At 41.9% G+C, this 17,451-nt stretch overlaps 2 protein-coding genes across 2 annotated transcripts; both read left to right on the top strand.

Moving 5' to 3' along the window:
- The first annotated feature begins 1,162 nt into the window (after positions 1–1,162).
- LOC129766661 (uncharacterized) lies at positions 1,163–5,028 on the top strand. The gene is made up of 2 exons (XM_055767248.1): positions 1,163–1,169; positions 3,329–5,028. Exons 1-2 carry the CDS (start codon positions 1,163–1,165, stop codon positions 5,026–5,028), a joined length of 1,707 nt encoding a protein of 568 aa, XP_055623223.1.
- An 8,790-nt stretch (positions 5,029–13,818) lies between these two features.
- LOC129770048 (C-type lectin 37Db-like) lies at positions 13,819–14,902 on the top strand. Its single transcript, XM_055772642.1, has 2 exons — positions 13,819–13,965; positions 14,040–14,902. The coding sequence occupies exons 1-2, from the start codon at positions 13,861–13,863 to the stop codon at positions 14,427–14,429; spliced, it is 495 nt and encodes a 164-aa protein (XP_055628617.1). The 5' UTR covers positions 13,819–13,860; the 3' UTR covers positions 14,430–14,902.
- Positions 14,903–17,451: the final 2,549 nt, after the last annotated feature.

Raw genomic sequence — 17,451 nt, 5'->3', positions numbered from 1 at the left:
AGATTCTTCCTTATCTACCTGATTAATGTTTTCTGCCTCTCGCTTCAACTCCTTACGTTCCGATTTCACAAGATTGCCAGCGTTGGCGTTGGCTGAACCATTCCGCGATGAACGACAGTAGTCCGCGAAGTGCCCTATCTTTTGACAGCTGTAGCACCGGGCCTTGAACGCTCGACAATCTCTCGGTCCATGAACTTGTCCACACTTCGAACAGCAACGAACCGTACTTTTCCGTGAGCTCCAGGTGCGCTTGCGATTAAACTCATTTGGCTTGAATCCTCCTGCGGATCGATCCCGTGATCGTTCTCCATCTTGCTGACCACGACGCATTACCTGCTTACGGTTGATTACTTCCGCTTCCAGAGCATATGCTGATTCCTCTCGTGCCGTAACAGGAGCCGCAACTGCCGACGTCTTGCTCTCGTCTACGTCCGCCTTTATGTAATCCAAATGCTTACCGTGGTTAATGATGTTCTGCAAATCATTCCCAAGGAAATTCGACATCTCATACAGCTTTCCTGCGATACTTGGCACCGAGCGACGCAAAAGCGCTTGGATAAACTCTTCCGTTCGTTGTTCCTGTCCAAAATCACAGAACTTTGCTTGGTTCTCCAAACGAAGAACCCAGTCAACAAAACATTCCTCGTTGCCCATACGCATCTCACGAAACCGAATCCGTTCCATCGTCGTGTCACAAGTTTGGCTGAAATATCGATCTATAGACGCCACCGTAGCCTGATAAATATCTCCTTCCGAAGCGAGAGCCGTTTTCTGCTGCATTTCAATTACACTGAGCAGATAATCTCCAGCGAAAATCTTCAATCCTGTGAGCTTTGTATTCGCATCAACCCGGGCCTTACACGAAACTATGCGCTCGAATTGATCGCGATATCGGACGACTTCAAAGGCCATGATCCCGAAAGCCACTCCGATTTTTCGTTCGCAGTATTACGCTGGGAAGCAATCTTACGGGTTTCCACGAAGCTCATTTCACCTTCGCTGTCATCTGCTGACGAAACATCGGACTCACGCCAACCTCCGCTCATTTTTGACATCACTCCACAAATCGAAAATCTATAACGACAATTAAGAACTGCAACGAAAACTACTGATTTTCTTCCGACCGAAATTTTCTCAAACCTCTCCTTCGCACTTTTAAATGATGAAGTGTGAGTAAGCAGGAACGCAATAAAGAATTTCGTTGATGATGTGAGTTAGAAAGAGAAAATGACTGTCGAAACGTCAAAACGATTTTGATCGATTAATCGATATCCGTCGATGCGTGTTCCGTTTTGACGTGTTCCAGTCAATTGTTCGAAGGTTTTTTTTTTTTTTTTTTTTTCATTCATTTATCTTGGCTTGGAGCTGAATTCAGCTCAAGATTTCCCTTTTTTCAACTTGGCATGGAGCTAAACTCAGCGCAAGATTTTCTTTTCAAATTTACTTGGCTTGGAGCTTGACTCAGCGCAAGATTCAACACCTATTTCACTTGGCTTGGAGCTGAACTCAGCGCAAGATTTATCATTTATTTTACTTGGCTTGGAGCTAAACTCAGCGCAAGTTTTATTTACCTATTATTACTATTACTTGGCTTGGAGCCAAACTCAGCGCAAGATTTAATACTCATTTCACTTGGCTTGGAGCTAAACTCAGCGCAAGATTTAACATTTATTTTACTTGGCTTGGAGCTATACTCAGCGCAAGTATGGAATTGGTTGACTGGCAACCGTGCTCCTGCCCCTTTCTGAACTGCGTTGTGTTATTCACAATAACACCGAAATTAAATTACTTATACGCACCTTTACCAAATAATCCACTCCGATTACGAAAAGTTCATATCATGGCAGGATCGCCAATGTAATGTCCTGGGATTATTGGGGGATTTCTTATCTATAATTATAAATAGAAAACTACACGTCTTGTAAACAACACTGTATTTTTCCGGCCATCCTACACACTGAAGTAAAACCTCCCTTGTATTTCATCAGAATACCACAGGAGCCTTCTGAACCTTGTATGTATGCAGGCCCTCCCGCTGCTTGGACCGCTGGACGAATGAACTTGACAAATTCAGCTTATTGGCGACATCCCGGACCGAACTTCTCGGATCACGTCTAAACTGCTTAACTACGCGCTTGTGATCTTTTTCACTGACGGAGCATCCATTTTTGCCGTTCTTCACCTTCCGGTCGATGGTTAGGTTCTCGAAGTATCGTTTTAGTACTCTGCTGACCGTGGATTGGACGATTCCCAGCATCTTACCGATGTCCCGATGTGACAACTCCGGATTCTCGAAATGAGTGCGCAGGATTAATTCACTACGCTCTTTTTCGTTCGACGACATTTTTCCAAATTTACGAAAAATTTACAGTGAAGCATGGCCAACGTGAGCTATACACTCTTATCTGATTATAAGCGAAAGCTGAAGATATAATTCCTAAAAATTAAATTTCTACAGCGTTTTTTCCGTGATGCAATTTGATGTGACACACCCTTTAGTTACACCATAAAACCTTGCTTCCAAATCGAAAAGATGATCCGCCAACTCCTGTTCTTGTTCTGGCTAAAACATAGATCTTCTCGAACCGAGCCTCTTCTTCTTCTGCGGGGATGCAATCCACCTGGCGAGAGTGCCCCTCGGAATGTTAATTTTTACGGATGCGCACCTAATCGACATCCCACAATCGACAGAACGCTTTGCGGCGGCTGTTCATCGGTCCAGGTTTGCCTTTACGTTTTTCTGATGTAAACCAGAGCTATCTTGAAAGAGATAATGAAAATTCTCGCTGTTCATTTTACCAACACCATAGGTGATTTTTTTTACCCGCACAGTATGCATAATTTTTAACAAGTAAATTGAACGAAAAAACTTCTTAAAATACTTACTATTGTCAACAACTTCTTTCAAAAGTGTTCCACAATAATATATTCACAATGATTTGTACGAGGTCTTATTTTACACTTCGTGAAACGTTGAAAACTGTAGATCAAATTTTACATCAACAACAAGAATGTGCACGGACGATTAGTTTTTGTTTATTATTTTCAACATTTGACAGTTTCATGCATAACAGGGTGTCTCGAATAGCTTCATTTGTTCTAAGGATAGAATGATTAAGAAGATTCAATTGGTTTTCAGTTAAATTATCGAAATTTGAGCACCGGTTCATTTTACCAACCCTGTTCATTTTAACCGCTTTAACCCTGTTCGAATGTTTCAAAACATATAAATAAAATAGTCTTTTTTATGATTTACAGTAGTTTTATACCATATTTTTATGGTTTCACATGTTTTAAAAGATTATACAATCTACAATCTACTCTACAGGTATTGAGGAAGTTCCCTCGCCACCCGACCCAGTCGTGCCCTTTATCAACATCTGCCATCACCGTTGTCCCGGTCCTGCGGTCGGTGTTGGTCCAGGGAGCTTCCGGCCTGTAAGTTCAGGCGAGTATACTGATAATTCTGAACTTTCGGCACCTGAAATCCCGTCGATTTCCAGTTCCTGCGATCGCTGTTCCTCGAACCTCCGGATTTATTATCAAAATGTGCGTGGATTGAGTACCAAAATAGATGCTTTCTTCTTGTCTGTTTCCGAAGAAGAGTTTGATTTGATTGTCCTGACTGAAACATGGCTGGATGATCGCATTTTCTCAACGCAGCTTTTTGGACCTTCGTACGCCGTATACCGAACCGATAGAAGTCATCTGAATAGTCATAAATCTCGTGGTGGAGGAGTACTGATTGCTATCACGAGGCGATTAACCAGTTATCTTGATCCTGCCCCTATTTCTCTCCTACTTGAGCAACTGTGGGTTTTGGTGGAAGTTAATCACAACACTATAAGTATCGGCGTTATTCGAACACGTGGAATCCATTGGTTCAGTTTCAGCTCGTTTGAAAGTTCACTCTCCTGCTCTTCTGTTCGGGACTATAATCAAGCAGGTTTGCAGTGGTGTTTCCCCGAAAGTAGTACACCAGTCATCGATCCATTGACATCGCATATATCCGAGGCCTGCTGTGCTCTCCTGGACGGATTCAACCTTCACGGTTTTTCTCAAGCCAACACACATCTGAATAGAAATGGTAGATTACTGGACCTTGTCCTGGCCAATGATGCTGCATTACCCATTTCTTCGATTGCTTTGGCGGCTGATCCCCTAATTGATCTCGATGCTGATCACCCTGCTCTCGTCACGTTAATAAGCTTGCACACTCCGATCGTTTATGTTGCACCATCTGAACAAACATCTCTGAACTTCCGTCGAACCAACTACGCTTTATTGAGTGATGAACTCGCCAATATTGACTGGAATTTCATCGAATCTACCGATAGTGTCAATGTCGCAGTGGAGTACTTCTGTACAGCAGTAGTGGATGCAATCTTTCGTGTTGTTCCTGCTCGACGATCACCTCATAATCCTCCTTGGTCCAATCGCCGCTTACGCGAGCTGAAGCGAAAACGATCAACCGCTCTGCGAAGTTACAGTAACTGCCGGTCATCTTACTTCAAACGACAGTTCAATTTGGCCAGTCGTTGTTACCGTCAATACAACCGTTTTCTCTATAATCGGTACATAAAACGAACGGAAGCGAATCTACGCACCAACCCTCGTGGGTTCTGGTCATTTGTGAATACCAAACGAAAAGATGCTGGCCTGCCTTGTTCTATTTTTTTTGGAAATAGCACGGCTAATAATGATCCTGAGAAATGCAATTTGTTTGCACGTCATTTCAAACGAGTGTTCAACAATTCCTCAACCTCTGCTATGCAAGTTGCAGAAGCTACCAGCGGACTGCCTTGTGATGAATTCAACTTCGACATTCCTCACTTTACAGAAGAGATGATGAAAACCGCAATACGTAAATTAACGCTCTCGTATGCCGCTGGGCCCGACGGAATACCCTCAGCAGTCTTGAAGCTTTGTGCAGATGTTCTTTGCTCTCCGTTAACAACGTTGGCGCGATCCTCGGAACCTGCCACCCTACGAGGATCGTTGTCGTCTGTTGAATATTCAACCACTTGAAGTTAGACGCATAGTCGCTCAAGCTACATTTGCTGGGAAAATATTCTCAGGAGACATTGACTGCCCACCAATGCTGGCTCAACTGAACATGTACGTGCCTGAAAGACCATTACGCCAACGTGATTTTCTGCTGTTGGATCCACGAAGCAGAAATTATGGATTGCATGAGCCCATCCGTTCGATCTGTCAGCATTTCAACGACAATTTCAATCTCTTCGATTTTAATATTTCTGCCAACAATTTCCGACAACGGCTTCTCGACCTATTTCGTACTGCTGGCCAACTAAGATTAGCATAAGTTTTTTATTCATTGAGACAACAATTGTCAGTTGAATTGATAAATAAATACAATACAATACAATACCTTCTATTAGTATCAATGAGTCCCTCATTTGAGCTAACTTTCAATCAATTACCAGATGATTATTTGGCTCGTATTCAGACCTTTTCTGGATAATAACACTTACAAATATTGTAAACATCATGCTTGCGCACCATTTGTATCAAATTTACATAGCTAAACCATGTAATTTCGGTGACCTCAATTCTGATCATGAGTCCGATTCACTAATGTTGTTTTGTCCACATGATCTCTATGGCAACCGCTTGGCGCGCTGCAATTTGTTTATTGTGTCCTTCGCGCATAGCATAAATAAAATTTCTCTGTGTTAAGTTTGTTGAGGTGAACACTTTTAACCCTTTCATTACGGCAGTGTGCTCCGCCGAAGTGCTACCCCTATACGGAGCACTGCGCCGAAAAGTATGCACATCGCGCTAGTGTGATCGAAGAGCAGTATGAATTTCTTGTTGTCTAAAGACGACGCTCGTACACACAGGACGTCGCGCGGATGTCGTCTATAGACGACGCTCGTAACGAAGGGTTAAAATGCCCAAGAAAAGGCAATATTCCGAATAAAGCCTAAATTATGAATGGATCAATATGATGACAGTAAACTCAAGCAACGAGAAATGCAACATCTACTAATTTTCTCATTCATGATTTCTAAAACCGGACAAACCATGATCATTTTTCTGGAGAAACCATGATCATAATTTCTCTTTGATGAAAATCGTTAAAAAACATAGAAATTCGAATAATTTCAACGCCCTGTGGTAGTATTAATTACTAGAGACTTTGAGCTTTTCAACAAACTCAAACTCGTATTGATTATATGTGATTTTCATGAAGAAAAATCGATTTGCAATTACTAGTTGCGTGCAAACACCCTGAATCGGACAAACCAAGATCAAACCAAGAAGCAGACTTTTTTTTTTTTTTATCCAAAATATATATTTTTATTAAGGCTCATATGGCGTCAACCTGACGGAGCCGGGAGTTCAATATTTCGACAATGTTTGCCTTATAACTATGTTAGTAATATGTAACCGATTACTCGCGGTTGGCTCGAGGTTAGTATAACAAGTGTTTTCGTAATTGTGATGTTGCTGTCTCCAATGCTCTGTACCTGTGCCCGACACGGGATACTTCCTTTTGGGATGCAGCTGACCATTAATCAGCAACGCCCCCTAGTCTGTACCCCATATCTAGCGTGGTGCGTCTTCTCGACTCGAGGAATCCAGGATAGAATGGTCACTAGCCGGCGCAAACATCAGCTCGTGTAGAGTTGTCATGAGCGATACAACCTTTGGCTCTTGTTGAATGATCAGTGGACTGCACAACCTTTGGCCCGTGTATCTGTAAAGAGTGTGTGTATGTATTGCCGCGACTAAGTAAAAGTTTATAGATCGGATAGGAGGGATATGAAACAGGAACACAACGAAGGAAACATCATTAAACGTTGACATCGGCGTTTCTGAGGAACAGGTATAGATGAAGCAGAAGATCAGGATCACGGCTACCTAAGATATCCCGGACGGGGATATCCGATTGTCTGCCTTTTGCTCTCAGTGCTCTAGAGAGCTGAGAGCGAGCAGCATGGAACCGGATACACGACCAGACAACATGCTCGATGTCGTGGTAGCCATCGCCACAATCACAAAGATTGTTTGCTGCGAGCCCAATGCGATAGAGATGCGCGTTTAGGTTGTAGTGATTGGACATAAGCCGAGATATCACGCGAATGAAATCACGACCGACATTCAATCCCTTAAACCAAGCTTTCGTCGAAACCTTAGGAATAATCGTGTGTAACCAGCAGACGTTGAGGAGGAAAATTCTGTGTATGAAGTAGAAAGTTCTGAAGATGAGGAAATTGATGAAAAACATGATTTTCGTCTAAAGGAATACCCGGAGGGATTCAAAGGTCCATTCATTGTATACTTTAGACGAAAATCAAAACCTCTTAATGTCATTCGCATCTCAAAAGAACTAACGCAGAAATTTTCCAAAGTTACTGAAATTACTCGGATGGGGCCAGACAAATTACGAGTTGTCGTCTCTTGCAGGACCCAAGCGAATGCAATAACGCGCTGTGATCTCTTTGCGATTGTGTATCGCGTATACGTACCCTGTTGCAACATTGAAATAGACGGTGTAATAAACGAAAAGGGTTTGACTCGAAAAGAGATACTCGATGGTGTCGGTCGCTTCAAGAACTCCTCACTTAAAAGTGTGAAGATTCTTGAATGCGATCGACTGAAGTCTGTGTCACTTAAAAATGACAAACGAGTTCTCAATCGGACAAACTCTTTTCGTGTGACATTTGAGGGTTCCGCTCTTCCAAACTACGTTGCAATAGGTGCACTTCGTTTACCTGTTCGGTTGTTTGTACCCCGGGTAATGAAATGCAACAAATGTATGCAACTCGGTCACACGGCCGCCTATTGTTGCAATAAACAACGTTGCGCAGATTGTGGAGAGAGTCATGATGGGACTTCTTGCGCAAAAGAGCGCAAGTGTCTTCATTGCGACGAGGCTCCACATGATCTTTCTCAATGCCCGGTGTACATACAACGAGGGGAAAAACTCAAGCGTTCCTTAAAGGAACGTTCCAAGCGGACTTATGCAGAAATGCTTAAGAGTTCCGCTTCAACGACTCAGGACAATCCCTACTCCATTCTGCAGAACGACGAACCTGTTGCTGACGCTCCCAATGCAGGAAGTTCCGGTACATCGCAGGGTGCCATTAGGAAAAGAAAAATTACTTCTTTTCCATCACTCCCCAGAAAGAAGACCGAAACTTCCCAAATTGGAATGAAACCTCGTATCGATCGTGCTGAGAATAGACCGAAGCAAGTACCTCCTGGTTTAAGCGGTTCTTCTACGCACCAGGGGTCCTCAGCACTTCCCGGAGCAGAGCCCAACACGTCTGTTCCTTTTTCGCGGTCGAGGCAACAGCCACAATCTGGCTTGCTTGCGCTTTCTGACCTGGTGGACAATATTTTAAATGCTTTAAATATAAATGACCCTCTTAAAAGCATAGTATTATGTTTGCTCCCGATTGTGAGAACATTTTTGAAAGAAAAATGTGGTTTTTTAGCAGCGTTCATTTCCCTCGATGCCTGATTCAGTGCAAGAGGTCAAGGATTTGACCACTGTAATACAGTGGAATTGCAGAAGCATCATTCCTAAACTAGATCAATTTAAATTTTTAATTCATAGTTCTAACTGTGATGTATTTTCCCTTGTGAAACATGGCTTTCTTCAGCCGACGAACTGAATTTCCACGATTTCAACATTATTCGCCTCGATCGAAATGACTCGTTTGGTGGCGTACTATTGGGGATCAAAAAATGTCACTCCTTTTATAGAGTCACTCTCCCATCGATGACAGGCATTGAAGTTGTCGCTTGCCAGACACAAATCAATGGCAAAGACTTCTGCATTGCCTATCACTTTGCTCTTCTTCATTATCCCTGGATTGCACGTGGAAGGTAATCCAAGATCCCCACGGTAGTGATCACCTGCCAATAATTTTATCGATCGCCAATGAATCAGGTTCTCGTGAATCAGTCGATATTGCGTATGACCTCACGAAAAATATTGACTGGAGAAAATTTGCAGAAATAATATCTGAAGCACTTGTTTCAATGCATGAACTTCCTCCACTCGAAGAGTATAACTTTATATCGAGTTTGATTTACGAAAGCGCACTTCAAGAAACGTGTTCCTGCTACCACTTTCCGACGTCGTCCTCCATCACTTTGGTGGGACAAGGAATGTTCAAAGGTCTACCTTGAAAAATCATCCGCTTTCAAAAAATTTCGGAAAACTGGACTAGTGGAATGGTTTCGAAAGTACCAAGCTCTAGAAGCCAAACTAAAAGGTCTGATTAAAGCAAAAAAGCGTGGATATTGGCGAAAGTTCGTCAATGGTTTGTCAAGGGAGACCGCTATGAGCACTCTTTGGAATACGGCTAGGAGAATGCGTGGCTGGAACCATACAAATGAAAGTGAGGAATACTCTGACCGTTGGATTTTCAAATTTGCAAGAAAGGTTTGTCCCGATTCCGTTCCTGCACAAAGCGTCGTACGCGACATTCCGCTCCAATGCGACTATGAGAATTTTTCGATGGTAGAATTCTCAATTGCCCTCCTCTCATGTAACAATTCAGCTCCTGGGTCGGACAAGATTAAATTCAACTTGTTGAAGAATCTTCCCGACTTGGCGAAACAGCGTTTGCTGAACTTGTTCAACAAGTTTCTGGAGCTGAATATTGTCCCGCATGACTGGAGACAAGTGAGAGTGATAGCCATACGAAAACCCAACAAGCCGGCTTGCGATCATAACTCGTATAGGCCGATTGCAATGTTATCCTGTATTCGTAAATTGTTAGAGAAAATGATTCTACTTCGTTTGGACAAGTGGGTCGAAATGAACAATTTGCTATCAAATACGCAGTTTGGCTTCCGCCGAGGTAAAGGGACAAATGATTGTCTCGCGCTGCTATCTTCTGAAATCCAAATCGCATTTGCTCGCAAAGAACAAATGGCTTCCGTTTTCCTCGATATCAAAGGGGCATTTGATTCAGTTTCCATGGAAATTCTCTCAGAGAAACTTCATAATCGTGGACTTTCACCAATTCTGAATAATTTCCTGTACAATTTACTGTCAGAAAAGCACATGTTTTTCAATCATGGCAGCTTGAAATCTTCTCGATACAGTTTTATGGGCCTACCACAAGGCTCCTGGCTAAGCCCCCTCTTGTACAGTTTTTACGTCAATGATATAGATGATTGTCTAACTAGAAACTGCACGCTGAGACAACTTGCAGACGATGGAGTTATTTCCATCACGGGTACTAATCCCGTCGTTCTGCAAAAGTCGTTGCAAGATACCCTGAACAATCTGTTCACGTGGGCCCTCAAGCTGGGTATCGAATTCTCTACGGAGAAAACTGAAATGGTCGTTTTTTCTAGGAAGCACGAACCCGCCCAATTCCAGCTTCACCTATCCGGCAAAACGATCAAGCACTAGATGTTTTTCAAATACCTTGGAGTATATTTTGACTCTAAATGTACCTGGGGAATACACATTGCGTATTTGAAACAGAAATGCCAGCAAAGAATCAATTTTCTCCAAACAATAACCGGAACATGGTGGGGTGCCCATCCAGGAGACCTCATTCAGTTGTACAAAACAACGATTATATCAGTGTTAGAATATGGCAGTTTTTGCTTCCGATCAGCTGCCAGGATTCATATTCTCAAGCTGGAGAGAATACAATATCGTTGCCTGCGTATAGCCATGGGGTGTTTGCATTCGACACATACGATGAGTCTCGAAGTTTTGGCAGGAGTACCCCCGCTTACTCTTCGGTTCACAGAATTATCCTACAGATTTCTCATCCGTTGCAAGATCATGAATCCATTGGTAATTGATAACTTCGAAAATCTACTCCAACTGATTCCTCAGTCAAGTTTTATGTCTTTATACCATGAGTACCTTACCCACGACGTGCACCCTTTACCAGGCATCTCCAACCAAGTTTGCTTCCCATACTTTTGCAATTCCTCTGTCATTTTTGATCTGTCCATGCGATAAAAAATCCATGGAATCCCAGATCATCTACGCTCCGATTATATTCCGCCGATATTTTCGGCAGAATATGGGAAAGTTAGATCTGATAAAATGTTCTTTACTGACGGTTCATACATAAACGGGTCCACTGGCTTCGGCATCTTCAATGAAAATCCCAGTGCCTCTTTCAAACTCAAAGATCCTTGTTCCGTGTATGTCGCTGAACTGGGTGCGATATACTACGCACTGGGGATCATTGAAACATTGCCCATCGACCACTATTTTATTTTTTCAGACAGTCTCAGCTCAATAGAGGCAATCCGCTCAATGAAGGTTGATAAACGCTCATCTTACTTCCTAACTAGAATAAGACAACTATTGAGTGTTTTGGTCGAAAAATTATTCAAGATTACCTTAGCATGGGTTCCCTCTCATTGTTCGATTCCGGGGAATGAGAAAGCGGACTCGCTAGCTAAGGTGGGCGCTTTAGAAGGCACACTTTTTGAAAGGCAAATTACTTATAATGAATTTTTCCACATTCCTCGTCAGTACACGCTCGTAAGTTGGCAGCGCATGTGGAGTGGTGATGAGTTCGGTCGTTGGTTACACACGATTATCCCTAAGGTCTCGACGAGTGCATGGTTCAAGGGATTGAATGTCGGTCGTGATTTCATTCGCGTGATATCTCGGCTTATGTCCAATCACTACAACCTAAACGCGCATCTCTATCGCATTGGGCTCGCAGCAAACAATCTTTGTGATTGTGGCGATGGCTACCACGACATCGAGCATATTGTCTGGTCGTGTATCCGGTTCCATGCTGCTCGCTCTCAGCTCTCTAGAGCACTGAGAGCAAAAGGCAGACAATCATATATCCCGTCCGGGATATCTTAGGTAGCCGTGATCCTGATCTTCTGCTTCATCTATACCTGTTCCTCAGAAACGCCGATGTCAACGTTTAATGATGTTTCCTTCGTTGTGTCCCCGTTTTATATCCCTCCTATCCGATCGATAAACTTTTACTTAGTCGCGGCAATACATACACACACTCTTTACAGATACACGGGCCAAAGGTTGTGCAGTCCACTGATCATTCAACAAGAGCCAAAGGTTGTACCGCTCATGACAACTCTACATGAACTGATGATTGCGCCGGTTAGTGACCATTCTATCCTGGATTCCTCGAGTCGAGGTATGATGTACAGACTAAGGGGGCGTTGCTGATTAAGGGTCAGCTGCATCCCAATAGGAAGTATCCCGTGTCGGGCACACGTACAGAGCATTGGAGACAGCAACATCCGAATTACGAAAACACTTGTAATACTAACCTCGAGCCAACCGCGAGTAATCGGTTACATATTACTAACATAGATAATAAGAAAAATTGTCAAAGTATTGAACTCCCGGCCCCGTGAGGCTAACGCCATATGAACCTTGATAAAAATATATATTTTGGAAAAAAAAAAAGATCATTTACCCAACTATAAAACTACTGTAAATCATGAAAAAGACAATTTTATTTATATGTTTTGAATCATTCGAATACCTGATTTGACACAGGTGCGCTGAACTAGACCATTCAAAAATGGTTTGTCCACCCATTATCATATTTTCGACACTGGACAAACTAAAATCATTTACCTTAACACATTGCGGACCGCTCACGAGTTTTCTCGTGTTTCACGTTCCGTCTGTTACGGATGGATCACGAAATAACCCGTGTTTTCTACACTTGAAGGTTAAAACCTTGGTTTGCCAAGAATCTAACATGGCCAACCGATGGCTCTCTTTCGTCTCATCCACATCGATGGAAACAATCTCATTCGTGGAATCCGAACAAATGAAGCGTTCAAGTTTGCCCTGAAACGTGCGGTCCTTAATGTGTTAAATCGTTTGCGAACCGCCTTCAAGCAATACTCGTGCCATTTGTTTTCTTCCGTATTAATCCCGTATGACCAGAACAACCGGAGACCAAAATACGCTTGAGATATTACTGTCTTTGGTTCCAACGAAGTATGCTCCAACTGTTCCTTGATCGTCAATTTCCCCTTCCTAAGGAAAGGTTGCCCTAATCCGGCCGGTGGTGGTGGCCCGTATTTTTAGTAGTGTCAAATGAAAAGTGTCACTACGCTGACAATTTATTCTAGCGTTTTGGTGCCGTTATGTGTTTTCAATCTTTAAAAAAAAGAACAGATAGATTTTTAGCATGTATGAAAAATGAGTCAAATGTTCCTGTAGTTGTCGAAAAAATACAAAACAAAACAATTTCGATTGGGTTTTGCTCTGTGTGTTTGTGTTTGCGTGTTGACCGTTTAGCGTTGCTTTTATTTCCGTTTCCGATTGTACATGTGTTCTTCTACTACCGAAACGAAATGGTTCTAACACTTTCTTCGTCTCGATTTAACACTGCCTTTTAGTAACTCAACTTCCCTATCTTTATTTCCGGTCTCTTAGTACCGTTTTCAATGAGCCGGAGCTCTGGAATACGCATGACCAAAGAGTAAGCCGAAAAAAAATTCTCTGACGATTCGAACCCGAAACGTGAAGCCACTAGGCCACGGAAGCACTGTGAAAACACTGAATATCAGAGCTGAATATTTTGAGGTTTTCTATGGTATACGCACTCAGAACATCAACAGCATCATCAACTTGTTTCATCTTTACCGATACACGTGAAATATGGAATGTGTTATGAACTTCAAGTTAAATACAGGAATAATGAGTATAAATCGCACAGCATGTGTTGATTTCTTAGAATTTTATACAAGTTATATTCCAAAGATAATTATATTTGAAGTTCACAGATAGCAAAGTAGATAAGATTGCTAGTTCCGTCTTTGTTGGAAATAAGAGACAGCGTAAGTTAAACACCTCATTTTATTCATTTCGTTCCGATTTCCCAACCAGCAAAGATGCAGCAAACCATTCTCGCCATATTGGGTATATTCTGCGTGTTCGCAGTTGCCCAGCAAATCCATTGCACTTCTCCGGTGCGTTACGTTGTCTCAGAATTTAAGGTGAGTAATTTTATGTGAGCTTTCAATTAATTACCCTGAATGATTTTTTCAACTTTTCGCAACTTCTAAACTAGGCAAACTGGTTCCGAGCTTCGGAGTACTGCTTCTATCGGGGAATGCAATTGGCCATCGTGAAAACGCCAGAGGAGCATAGACAAATGGTCGAAGTGAGCAAAGACTCCCACGCGTTCAGCAACGACAGCTTTATCGCGTGGTTCGGTGGCAATGATTTGGCCGAGGAGGGTATATTTATTTGGCACGCAACCGGAGAGCGGGTTCGCTATGCCAACTGGAGACCTGGTCAACCCGATAATTACGGAGGTGATGAGGATTGTATGGCGCTAATGAATATCCCTGCGTCTGGGTGGCAATGGCACGCGAATGACGGTCCGTGCCAGAATGCACACTACTTTATCTGCCAAAATATCAATGATCCATTCCGGCGTGGCGTGACAACGTTTTGATTCACTGAAACATGTTTTCTCGCGTTTCCATGTGTAAGCGCGATTTCATGAACGATGTCGAAGCAAGATTGAGAAATTTTCCGATAAGATACGTCAGTTAAAGAATAGTTTATGATTGAATTCGCTTGTTGACAGTCAAATATTTTTGTGAAGTGACAAGATGTAACTTTTTGCGGCTTACAACTCTTACACATTAATGTCGTATTTTCGCTCGGTTTGAAAACATACAAATTAACTTTGCTCTATGATTTATCAACGATAGATGAAGGTAAATCCCAGAATGTTCAGTTCTTCTGAAAACTTGCAAGACATTTTACCTTTCACACATTTCAAATGTCGGCATGCACGACATGCTCTGCGCGAAAAACAGGATTCATGAGCGTTCTCACGTCGCAATTTAAAAAAAAGTGCATTAAATATGAATTTTACAGTATTGTAGAAAGCAATATAATCATTTTTATGTTAGCTCTTTTCATGAATCCTTCCCACTTTTCTCTGAGAACTCATTTCCATCACCAAGAATCCAACCAATAATTTATCACTCTCTATAATTTGCTTTTGTGGTGCATAACCACATGGAATGGGTCAATGCATATTACTAAAGACAAGCCCAGAATTATGAAAGCGTAGGAACTTCTTGTTATTGATAATACACTGCGTGTCTTAACTATGCACCCACTCAATTTTCCTGAGTTTCCAGAGATATGAAAGAAGTTGGTTGAGTTGAAGTATAGAGTGAAGAATACTATAACTATCTTCATTTAAAAAGCCAAACTTTATTGTTGTTTTCAGGCGCGAAACAGCGTTTTATAGCTATAGAACCAGATGGAACAACTCTCACTCCTTTGCAGAATTAAGATCAATTTCACATGAATCTTGAAAACCTAATATAAGTTTATAATTCGTAGGTCATCTTTAGGTCTCAATCAGTACAAATAATTCTCTTCCGGGTGGTTTCGATCAAGTTGCGACATGTTGTAGTGTGTATCTCGTTCTACGCAAAGGATACTGCTCGTTTGTACTCTTAAAATCTATCATACTGCTTGAAAGTGGGATCTACTATTCGTACGATCACTCCTCAAAAGTTTTCGATATCTGATCTGGTAAACAAGCTTACCAGTCCAGAATCTGGAGTCCCTATTCATTAAACCATGTCAAGACTTTCCATATTTTATTAATTAGTGCCAAATTATCCAATTATCACAGGGTATTTGGTGCAAAAACAGCAGTTCTTCGTTGTACTTCTGACTGTTTATTCGTGCCGATGGTAAGCTATTTGACGAAGGTATTTTTGTGAAAATTGTCCCCAAACCATAAAAATCCCATCCCCAAAGTCGCGGGTCCAAAACCAAATGTGGAGCCTAATCCCAAGGGTTTCACTTTTTCAGGTGAACTTCTCCGAGAAAAAAAATTCAACTTGAATAGAATTTCTGAATTTCTTCATACTAGTTGAACTTACGGAACATGTCATGTAATATTTCAACTCGTAACTTTGGAGGCGGAAGATTGATGGTTTGAGGAGAATGTTTTCAAAAAGTAAAAGGATCTGTGCCCAGAGGCACAGACGGAAACTTGACGTAGGACTTTGAGAACAATTGCTTTTGAATTAAGTTCTTTCATTTTCGACGTCATCGTAGTACTCAATGTTATGATACAATATGATAGAGTCGTACATTGAGCATGATATGATTAGAAAACAACCTTGCTAATAAAATCTCTATCAACGAATAAGAACGAATAAGAAAACCATACCATGGAGTACGAGGTATAACTATTAAATAACGAGACTGATTACGAAAAAGGGTTATATTTTAAAAATTACGGTACAACGATATGCTCACCTTCAATATAGTCCCCTTGGCACCTCGCCCACCTTTCCATACGTTTTTTCCATCGTTCGAAGCAGTGCTAAACTCTTCTTTTGTGGTGGCGTTCAAAAGCCGCGTCGCTTTTTCTTTCGCCTCTTCTACGGACTGAAATCGGGTACTTTTCAACACGGATTTGATCTTGGGGAATAGAAAAAAATCGCATGGGGCTAGATCTGGCGAGTACGGGGCATGTCCGAGCACTAGAATGTCTTTATCGGCTAAAAATTGTTTCACCGACAGCGCGTTATGGGCAGGTGCGTTGTTGTTCGTGTTTTTCGTCACACATGGTTTCCGACGCGCACTACAAACCACGTTCCATTCAAACCACTGCTGCTCGCAAACTACTATAGTGACAAAAACGTATTTTCGTACGTTTATAACAGACACTTCATGCTACCGAACGCACTATTCGTTTTCCCCCCCACCCCTCTAGGGCGCCACCAGGCGCGCAGTCTCGTTATTTAATAGCCATACCTCATACAGCAATGCAATTCACTTTGATAAACGGCACAGTCACTAACTGTTCACCTAAATGAACCAGTTCCATTCCTTTAATCTTCCGTTCAGCAGTATCCATACAGGCATCAAGAACAACACATAATGTTAACTGAAGCCCAACAAACATAGGTAGCTTTACAGATGTCCATGTTCTGGCATTGATTTCTTCAGATGAGATAGGACATTTTCTAATTCGTGTGGATTTTTTTCAATTACTGAACAAAGAAAAGGTGCATCTTCTTAAAAAATTCGAGGGGTTGTATCCGAGACACGATCGCTTAGAACGTAGGACTACGCATTCTTTTTTTTTAATTTGTTGGTTTATCATTTCGGATATTATTTACTAATACGTCGAAATTTCATAAATAAGTCTTGAGTAAAAAGTTCCGGGGACCCTGAAAAGGTTTAATGGCTTGCGTGGTTTTGAAGAATCATTTCGAGAAGAAACGATTCTTTCTTGCCGTTGCGAGAACAATACACTAATTGGTCATATGTCACATTTTGTTTCTTTATATCAATACACGCATTGCACTGAGTATTTAACGAGAGGCATCTTCCGTGCATCATCATTTAACAAGCATCAAACACGCGTTGCACAGTGTGTTGCACAGTTGCAGCGATAAAAATGAAACATCGCGAGAATGACCGTTTATGAA

Source organism: Toxorhynchites rutilus, chromosome 2 (genome assembly GCF_029784135.1).
Source record: "Toxorhynchites rutilus septentrionalis strain SRP chromosome 2, ASM2978413v1, whole genome shotgun sequence".
Classification (NCBI taxonomy): Eukaryota; Metazoa; Arthropoda; class Insecta; order Diptera; family Culicidae; genus Toxorhynchites; species Toxorhynchites rutilus.
The sequence above is the reverse complement of the archived record's forward strand: the minus strand, read 5'-3'. Positions and strand labels throughout refer to the sequence as shown.

Bases quoted from the DNA above. Each gene is read 5' to 3' on its own strand.
- LOC129770048 (XM_055772642.1), top strand. From the start codon at position 13,861: ATGCAGCAAACCATTCTCGCCATATTGGGTATATTCTGCGTGTTCGCA. The intron at 13,966-14,039 runs GTGAGTAATTTT...CTTCTAAACTAG, and splicing joins ACGTTGTCTCAGAATTTAAG to GCAAACTGGTTCCGAGCTTC.